A 9,204-nucleotide genomic window follows, 5' to 3' on the forward strand; every position below is an offset into this window, starting at 1 on the left:
GTCCTGTTCTCAAATCCAGATATGACGAGGAGGGGCTACAGGCTGGAGCATGGCCAGGGCAGTCCCTGCCTGCCAAAAAGGACTCTTGCTCCAGGAAGAGATCACACCGAGTTTATCCACCAACACTTTGGTGCAGATCAGGACATTCATTGTGCCCTGACCACTCCACCATCCATCAGCTTTCACTGTCACAGGCTGGGCTTCAACCACTGACATGACAAACCTCCGAATCCTGAAATGTCCCTACTAAAGCTGATTTAAACATGCACTGAAATGTCAATGACTTCTGCCTCATCAGCCAGCTCGAAGTAAGACAAGGATGAACTCTGCAGCTCCATGGTCCAGTACTTATCCTCACTGACACAAACACAAAATAGCAAACCAACCAATCCAATTTCTGCTCATCTTGCAACTAATACGCCTGTCCATCTTCTACTCGTCCTTCTCTGGCCCTCTGGGAAGATTTACACAGCAGCCTGTGCAAACAGGTACACAACTGGGTTTCCTGCTTCCCTGTTGGGACCAGACGTCACCACACTGGTGGCAATGACCAAGGAATGACCTGCTGCAACAGACTGTCCCAGGCTGGAATCAGTACAAGAGAAAAAGTGAGTATGTTGCAGGATTCAGTGATAACATCTGCTGGTTGCTGAGCCTACCAAAACCATTGCTCGAGAAATACAAATGCCAACTTAAGGGTACAAGAGCAATCCATGATTTCAATTTATTTTTATTTTGGCAGGAGAGAGAAAATTTAAGGAACAGGAGGCACTGCAGTGGCTGAGAACCTATCAGAGCCCAGCAATGTCCTAATTTTACAATGTTAACACATCTTGACTTCACGATGCAACAAACTAATGGCCCATAGCAAAGGAAGGTGGATCCCACAGAAACAAGTAAAAAGAAATGCCATCTACACCTTCCCCCATAGCCGGTGCAGAGCTGTGGGGAAAAAACCGAAAGAAATTAAAAAAAAAAGAGGTTGCAGACCAAAGATGAGAGTACATCTTCTCACAAAGATCTAATCCTTTCTCTCAGCTTAACCAAGAGTCTGAGATCAACATGCTGAGCTCTACCACGAGTTAACCAGGCTCAACAATTTACAGCTTTATCCTCTGCATCTTGCTTCCCCCACACCCAAAGGAAAACGGGAAAAAAAATAATCCCAAACAAAGGCACATTGGGCCAGACAAAAAACAGTTTTGGAGAAGCAGGCTGAAAAACACTCAGGTAGCAGGAGATAACATCTGACTGAAACAAGAGCCATCTGGCACCAAGGAAAAAGCCACATGGAAGTTTATCCGCAACTAGTCAGCTCTCCAGAGAAGGAAAACCCCCTCCCCTTTCGAGTTACCAGCACAGCCAAAACAGAAATGAACTGACAGAAGAAACAGAAAATGCTTCACACCAGTGCACTAGAGGAGCCTGAGTCCTTCAGCATCGGTGTGAGAAACCCAGGAGGATGCTAGATTCATCCTGTCCACACAGGAAGAAAACCAGAGGCTCTGACAGATTAACCCAGGAAGGCCCAGGAATTCTGCCTTTAACTAAGCTTTCCAATTTCCGTCTGCAATTTGGAGAAAACCAAAGGCTGCAGAAACATCTCTAAAGTCTTCTCAAGTACCTGACAAGTTTTGGCAAAATATATATTAAATTGACTACTTTCAACTGGTTCAATTTTTTAACAGACTTACTTTCTTTACACATGATCCCTTCCACTGACTTTTAATTAAAACCATCCACACATTTGATTTATCAAAAACTCTTTCTTGGATAGATGAAGTGTTTTGAAGTAGAATGCTTTAGCTATGGAAGAAGCAATGAAATATTTATTTTTGATAAAAGAAAACCTACACTGATAAAACAAGTAATTTCTCAGCCAAGAAAGAAATTCCATTTTAAGAGTTTCAGTGAACTCTGCTGCCAGTTGTGCCTTTGTTGTTCTAGAGCATCTAAGACGCCTCTCTCCACACCTTCCCGCAAGCCGGAATCACAGGGGGAGCTGCGAGCCTGCCCCCAGCACGACTTTCCCAGCCTCCGCTGCTTTGGCCAGAGCAGAGCCAGCAGCAGCTCAGCTATGACACAGGAGAGCTGAAATGCTCAAAGCTGGCGACAGGGAAATTGCAGGGGACAGCACGATCCTGTTTACAGGATTTAGAGACCAAGAAATAGGAGACTCAGTTTTAACTCTGAGGCCCACGACTTTTCATCTTTTGTGATCATAGAGTATATTTAGCTCTGGTATGTAGCTTGCTCCCATCTGTGGGGAACAAGTTCTTCATAGAAGTCATATTTAGAAGTGACCCAGTGTCCTTGCTACCAAATTATCAGCACAACAACTGTCGGGTTCCCTCGCTGGTGTCCTCAGCTCAGAGGCAGGCCAGTCAGAGCTGCATTTATCGTTTGAATTACTGGGCATGTGTTTAATACTACAGAGTTAGGGACCAGTATGCCAACAGCTGTGCAAAGGAAAGATGAGATCAAGTACAAGCTGGACTGCTCTGAAAATTCAGACACGTGCATGAATCTGCTGCATTGGGACTAAGTGGCACCAGCCAGATCAGAATAGGAGAATTTTGCATCTGCCGCTCCCCAGCTCCTGCAACAAGGGGAAAGGACTTGGGTCTCTACTGCTAAGGCAGCTGCTGTTGCGCTGGTGAGGATGAAGAGCAAATCCACCGAAGGCAATGGAATCACATAGAGAAGACGGCACAACTCGAGTCATGTGCTGTAAAGACAAAGCTAGAGCCAGCTCAGCCTGGCTCCCCATCACACGCAGGCCTGTGTCCTGACTGCACTGGAACGGCACATGGCATCCTTCACCAGGAGCCTGTCCCCTGCAAAAGGCCTAGGACTGCCTTGAGCTTAGCCCAACATTTATGTGGCCAAGTGTAAGGTCAGCATATCAGACCATGCTCTCCTTTTGTGTTGTTCTACAGGCCTATACTAGATGGAGGACGTGAGCAAATTGTGCTCAAAACCAAAACAAATTATATACCAAGCCCTTGGGTCTGATACCAGCATTTGCCACCTTAAAGTAGATGTCTAAGAAAATTCGCAAAGCCATCTGATCTGCTTATAAATATATGTCTACTCTTAAAAAAAGGAGGGGGGGAGGAAAGGAGCTCTTTCTGACTAGCAAGCATTTGGTTTGAATAGCGGTAACTATGCCCGAGAACTAGCAGCTGAAGCCATTTGGAAAATGGATTTGAATGTTTCTTAGGAAATCCCCCCCAAAAAGCTTTCATGTTATTGGCACACGATAAACGACAGGTGCCGGGTGCGCCATCCCCATGGGAGCCGCTTGTGACCGGCAGAGCAGGCTGGGGTCCTGCGGCGTGCCAGCTTTTTGGTAAGTGGTGCAATAGGAAGTCGGAGCACGGGGGATGCCAGCTGACAGAGGCTGAGCAGAGCAAGGCCAGCGTGCGCTGTTTTATAAGCATAACCACAGAAAAGATGAAAGTTTGTTTCCTTTTATTTTTAACCCAATAGAGAGGTTTTAAGGATAAACAGCTGCAAGGGAGGGTGGGCTGACACAAAGAGGGACTTTCTTCACTTCCTAACTGCAGCAGCGTCAATGCATGAAATTTCAAACTCAAAGAGATTTAACTCTTCCTGATGCTGTCTGAGACCAATGTGGGTCAGTCAGGGAGCCACCAAAATAAGCAACTACACAAGGATGGGCAACAGGGTCTCTGGAGCAACAACATCCAATGTGCAGATATGGAAAGAGCTGGATCCTGCTGCAAGAGACAGCTGTATGTTTCCAAGAGCTCAGTCACTGGTAGATCTCCCACACAGATAGCTCCTTCGCTGAGGCACAGCCACAGGAATGCATCTGCCATATGCTGCTCGCGTCCAGAGCAGCAAGCACGGCTGCAAAGAGGAGAACCAGGGAATCCCCGTTCCCTGCACAGGCTCAAGCCTGTCTCGAGCACTGGAGTCCCAGAGGAGAGGACCAAAAGAGGGGCACCAAGCAGCTCTGCCACGTCACCATGTACTCCTGGTCAAGTGGTCTATACAGTTGCTCCTTAGCAGCTTCCAAGAAGTTTCATGTTTCTCAAAATTTCTTAAAAGGGACACTGCTGCAGTAGGAGACAGGTCCATTTGGAGAGAGAGGGTCTTCCCCTTCTCTGATCACATACGTGCAGCTCTGTGCTGGCTGGTAGCTGCAGGGACATGCTGTGGCATTGCCAGCTGCCTCCAGCAAAGCACAGTCTTTAAGCTCCGGGCTAAGCCCCCAGGCCTAATGCTGCTTCCCTAAACCTGGAAGCCAGATCTCCGAGTCACCCTGACACAGACGCATCCTTTGCCTTGCATTACTGTTAAGATCTCTGGTTACGACAATCTAGAGACTACTTTTCAAAACAGGATTTACTACCGACTCCGTGCTGTCTGCTGTGCGAGTGCCTCCCCTGCCAGGACGGCAGGAGGAAGGAGAGAGGCTCCTCGTGGTTTCTCTTTCTGTTCCGCATACCCCAGGCAATATTTACAGCTGCATTTGGGTGCCTGGGGCTGGGGGGGGAAGCCTTCAGTTTATAAATAATCCTCACTGATGTTTGGGTAATTTTCATAGTTTCCATTCATTTCAGGTTTCACCAAAACCTGCATTTTGTGGCTTGATAGCTGGAACATGACTGGCTGGCTTTCTCTTATTTAATTGCCTAGCAGTTAATGGGTTGTTCATTCATTTCTTCCTTGCCAAGTCTAGCTTGCACACCTAGTACCCCATGTCCCATAACAATTGTCTGTTGGAAACCACGTTAACCCCTGGGCACAAACACTTTGCAGAGACAGGAACTGCAGGAGGGAGAACCGGGCAACGTCTTACACTGTGGACAAAGCAGACGAGCCACTGAGCTTCATTTGGGGAAGGTCACGATCCACTCCACACTGTGCAGAGCAAATGGACAACAGCAATTTGATGAAGCTTCCAAAGACAGACAGACCCTGATAAGCTCCTGATCTATCCTCAAATCCCACAGAGGGCCAAGGAAATTGTGGGTTCAAGGGAATGCAAGAGTGGAGCCTGTCAGGCTCTTAATTTTGTTGGTCTACTGATGAGACAAAGAGGGAACCGGCAGCCAAACTCTGTTGCTTGACTGAGCACCTGATGCTTTGCTCAGAAGCCACAGAGCAGCCCCAGTCGTGGTGCTCAGGCTCCACATTTTGCTAAACCCGCGATTTCAGTGATTCTGCTCCAGCAATGACTGAATGCAATGAAATTCTTGTTTACTGATGTTTGCAAATAATGATATATAACGCCCTTCCTCCAACCCTCCAGTCTCCTGGTTCCTGTCTCTTGGCAACTGATAAATAATTTATAGTGCTCTCTGCTGTATGTGCTAACTGCAGCTCTGCTGGTTTAATGATGAAACCAATGCCTAAGAACTGGAACAGTAACGGTCTAGATCACAAGGAACACGTAAGTCAGTTGATCCTATGCTCCTCTGTATGCAAAACTAAAAGCAAACTGTTCAAAAAGAAAAACTACGTTTTCCAGAGCTGCAGGGCTGCGGCTGCTGGGTAGGAACAGCACCCACAGGAACAGCAGATTATCTGCAAGAGGAACAGGCGTGTGCCAGCACTCCTGCCAACACGAGGAGTTTAACGTGCTTCACCCTTTTGTTCTTTTCTGTTAGCATGTGTGGAAAAACTCGTAACAGGCTGGTTTTATCGTCAACTGCTCTTGTGCACTCCTGTGCAATTTGGAAAGCCTCTGGGGTTCACATCTCCAAGATACCACTGCTGCCTGCTTTGGGGGCTAAGAAAGCTACTGCAGCTCCCATGCAAGGAGAGCTATTAAAAAGCAGCATCTTGTCTACGCAGATTACTGTGGCTCTTGCAGCAAAAAAAAAAGACTCTTCATTTCATGACAGATGTTCTTCGAGTCCTTCCAACAGAGCCGTAACCACTTATGGAAACTGGCATGTTTGAGCCATACACACAACACAGGTACACTGGGTGTGCACTATTGTGGCAACACAGTCTCTTACATCCATAAACTCATTGGAATGAGATTACCCAGGCAGCTGGCAACTGCAACCATGAGGGCACAGGAGTGAAAGTTTCTGTTTTGTTGTTAGCAGATTTTTTTTTTCTTTAAAAAAAACAAAACCAAAAAAAAGCACCCCAAAAACCCGTGAGTGGAGAGAGGGAAAGGGATGAAGTATTTCTGTTGACAAAGGCCAAAATCCCATCTATTTATATTAGAGTCACACAAAACCCAGAACAGAGCAGTGCTCAAAAGCTTTAAAAAATGCACCTACTTTCTTAATGCTCTTAGAAAATAATAATAAAAAAACCCTATCAATATTCACTTTCTGAAATGGTGTAAAAAAAGAACTGCATCAATCATTAAACAGTTAAATGAAGGCAGTATGACAGTCACTATTGTTCTCGTGAAGCACACTTGTCTTTTGCCGAGCAGCTGCCAGATCCTATTAGATGTATAAAAAGAGGACTTTTCTAACCGAGCAGGGATGGTATAAGCTATTGAAAACAGCAGACAAAAGCCCACTTTTGCAGACTATTCAAGCCTTGTATAACATCTGTCCAAAATCAATTTTTGACCTAATGTTACTTTCATTAAGTAACAGACTTTGTTTCCAATGCAATTTGTTTTCTAGGATAAAACTGTATCCTAAGCATTATTACGTGGGAAACAGCACAGAGGAAGCAGACGATCTTACTTGAGAAACATGAGAACAGAATTTGCTTAATCGTTTTGACACCTTAAGTACTATAATAGACAAACTATTTTCCATTTATTTGAATTCTTGTGAATTCTTGAAGTTGGCAAAGCAGCAAGCAATGCATTGGGTTTATTATGACTAAGATTTACTGAGGATAAAGGAGGATCTTTGGGAATTACATTAAAGCTGACATGCACAAAACTTCTGAAATCTTCACCAGGAATAAAGTACTCCGAACATTAAGAACAGCTGTTGAAACTGTCCACTCTTGACGGCTAAGGCTTTTTTCACGCATTTTAAATAATGAGGAAGTTGATTCATGAATTTGATTTCAGACTGACTGTTAAGAGACATTTCCACTTACCCAAAGGGTCTCTGAATGAAGGCTGGATGTAGCTGCTGCACACCTATGGTAAAACCTAAAAAAGCGTTCAGAAAAAAGAAATATCAATGAATGGCATCCATTGTAACCAACTCGTAATACACATGCATAATTACACCTCAGGCCACTCGTACATGCATTTCATCTGCTATGCATGTGAGCAAATTCAGAGCCCCATTTAGAAGCAAGTTAATTTTAATATGCGTATGTGATATGCATGAGGACCAGATGGGAATTCAGATTAAAGAACAGTGTGAAAGTGCTGTTACTGAACAGACAATGGGGTATAATGCCTTATTTTACACACTGGGTACTGTGGTCATTAAAAAGGGCAGAACGATGAAATGGATCTTACTGTTCATACTGATGTAAGGAAGAAGGTAACAGGAAAACAGATTAGCCATGGAAGAAAACAGCTTTAACTCATTTATATGAGCTTAGGTGCATAACACTAGTGTAACAGGTACGAGTAAGAAGATACAGAAGAGAGGTAACTGGACTACAGCGTCCTCAGTCAACAATCAGAACTATGAAGGGTAAAAACACATCATCAGCTCAGATGAATCCAGCCCGAGTAACTTCTTTCCCCGTCTTACAAGTTATTCTAATAGAGAGAGACGGGATCTCCTGGATGCCTCACCAGTTTGAATACTCCTTGGTTTTGCTCCCAAATATGCCAGGTTCACATTTGCTTTCCTGCCATCAATGATGGGGTTTGGGTCTTTGCATGCTCTTTCAGCTGCAGCTCTGTCTGCCATGGTCACCTGGAATTAAGCACAGCCTTGTTTGTAGCAACAGCACTTTGTAAACACTCCAGCAACAGGCACTAAGTAGGGTTTATTTATTGTTCTATTTTGAATCGGGAGCTAAACTCTGCTTCACGCAGTCTCACTTGCATAGCAAGATGGGAAGGGCTCCTGGGGACTCGATAGAAAAGAGGGCTCCCCCCTCGCCAAGTTACTCCGTTGGGCTTAGGCCAGTTGTTTTCCCTTGCCTTTCCACCTCCTCCCCCATGCTTTTTTAAGAAGTTGGTGGAGCCAGTCCCAAGACTCCCCGCAGCAGAGACAGTTCAGGGGAGCTGGCCGGCGAGGATCCGCGCTCCCGAAACGCGGGCGATGCAGAGACCGAGGGCAGCACATCGCGCCTCGCTGAAGCCCGCAAAGAAATAAGGCGGCGGGATCGGGGGAAGGAGGTGCTGAAATGAACGGCACGACCTCGGCCGGCACGGGGGGGCTTTCCTCTCGGGGCCCCCCACCCCACCCTTTGTCCTGGCCGAGCCACCCCCGCTCCCGCCCGCGCCGGGCACAGCCTCCCCGGCCGCGGCAACCGCCGCGAAGCGGCAGCGACGGGACGGGCGGCAGCACCGAGCCGCTCCGCAGCGGGGCAGCGCCCTGCCACCGGGGGGTCCGCCGCCCCAGGCCACCGCTGCCAGCCCCCCTTCCCCGGGGCGGCTCGGGGGGGAGGGCAGCCCCGCCGCCCGTCACCGCGGCGCCCGGCCCGTCGGGGAGCGCGGCGGGGCGGGGGGGACACAGACGCACGGAGGGGCACTTACAAAGCCGTATCCCCGGGATTTGCCGGTCTGCCGGTCGGTGATCACCACCGCCTCCTCAATGTCCCCGAAGACCTCGAAGTACTTCCTGAGGGAGGAGTCGGTGGTGTGGTAGGGCAGCCCCCCGACGAAGATCTTGGTGAAGGTGGTGTCCTTCTGCACGGTGTGCATGGTGCCGGGCGCGGCCGGCCCCAGCCGGCATCCACCCCGCGCCGCGCGGGAGGGCGGCGGACCCGCGGCGACGAGAAGAATCACACCCCCCCCTCCGAGTCCCCGCGGCGGCCGAAGGGAGCGGAGCGGCTGCTGTGTCCCGGGGGCCTACAGCCGGCTCATGGCCGCGCTTTGTCCCGGGAGCGCGGGCGGCGCCGCGCCCTCCCGCCGGTGCCGGTGAGTAGCGGCCGCCCGCCGCCGCCGCCGCCTTTGTAGGGCCGCGCCCGCCCCGCCCCGCCCCGCCGCCGCGCAGGGGCGCTCGGGGCGCGTAGTCCGGCACCGCGCCCGCCCGGGCACCCGCCGCGGCCCTGCCGGCCGGCGGCCCGGCCCTGGGGCCGCGGGGGTCGGCGGTCCGTCCCCCTGCGGCC

The 9,204-nt window shown here is 48.9% G+C and overlaps 1 protein-coding gene across 2 annotated transcripts in view; it reads right to left on the reverse strand.

Moving 5' to 3' along the window:
- Positions 1-8,861, reverse strand: part of RBM38 (RNA binding motif protein 38) — a 34,254-nt gene extending 25,393 nt beyond the window's left edge. For both annotated transcript variants that reach the window (XM_076352307.1, XM_076352306.1), the window contains exons 1-3: positions 8,630-8,861; positions 7,718-7,841; positions 7,060-7,114 (exon numbers count right to left, since the gene is read on the reverse strand). In XM_076352307.1, the coding sequence (XP_076208422.1) occupies positions 7,060-7,114; positions 7,718-7,841; positions 8,630-8,797 (347 nt within the window). In that variant the 5' untranslated portion in view covers positions 8,798-8,861. The remainder of the gene's footprint in view (positions 1-7,059; positions 7,115-7,717; positions 7,842-8,629) is intronic.
- Positions 8,862-9,204: the final 343 nt, after the last annotated feature.

Source organism: Aptenodytes patagonicus, chromosome 14, assembly GCF_965638725.1.
Source record: "Aptenodytes patagonicus chromosome 14, bAptPat1.pri.cur, whole genome shotgun sequence".
Taxonomy (NCBI): domain Eukaryota; kingdom Metazoa; phylum Chordata; class Aves; order Sphenisciformes; family Spheniscidae; genus Aptenodytes; species Aptenodytes patagonicus.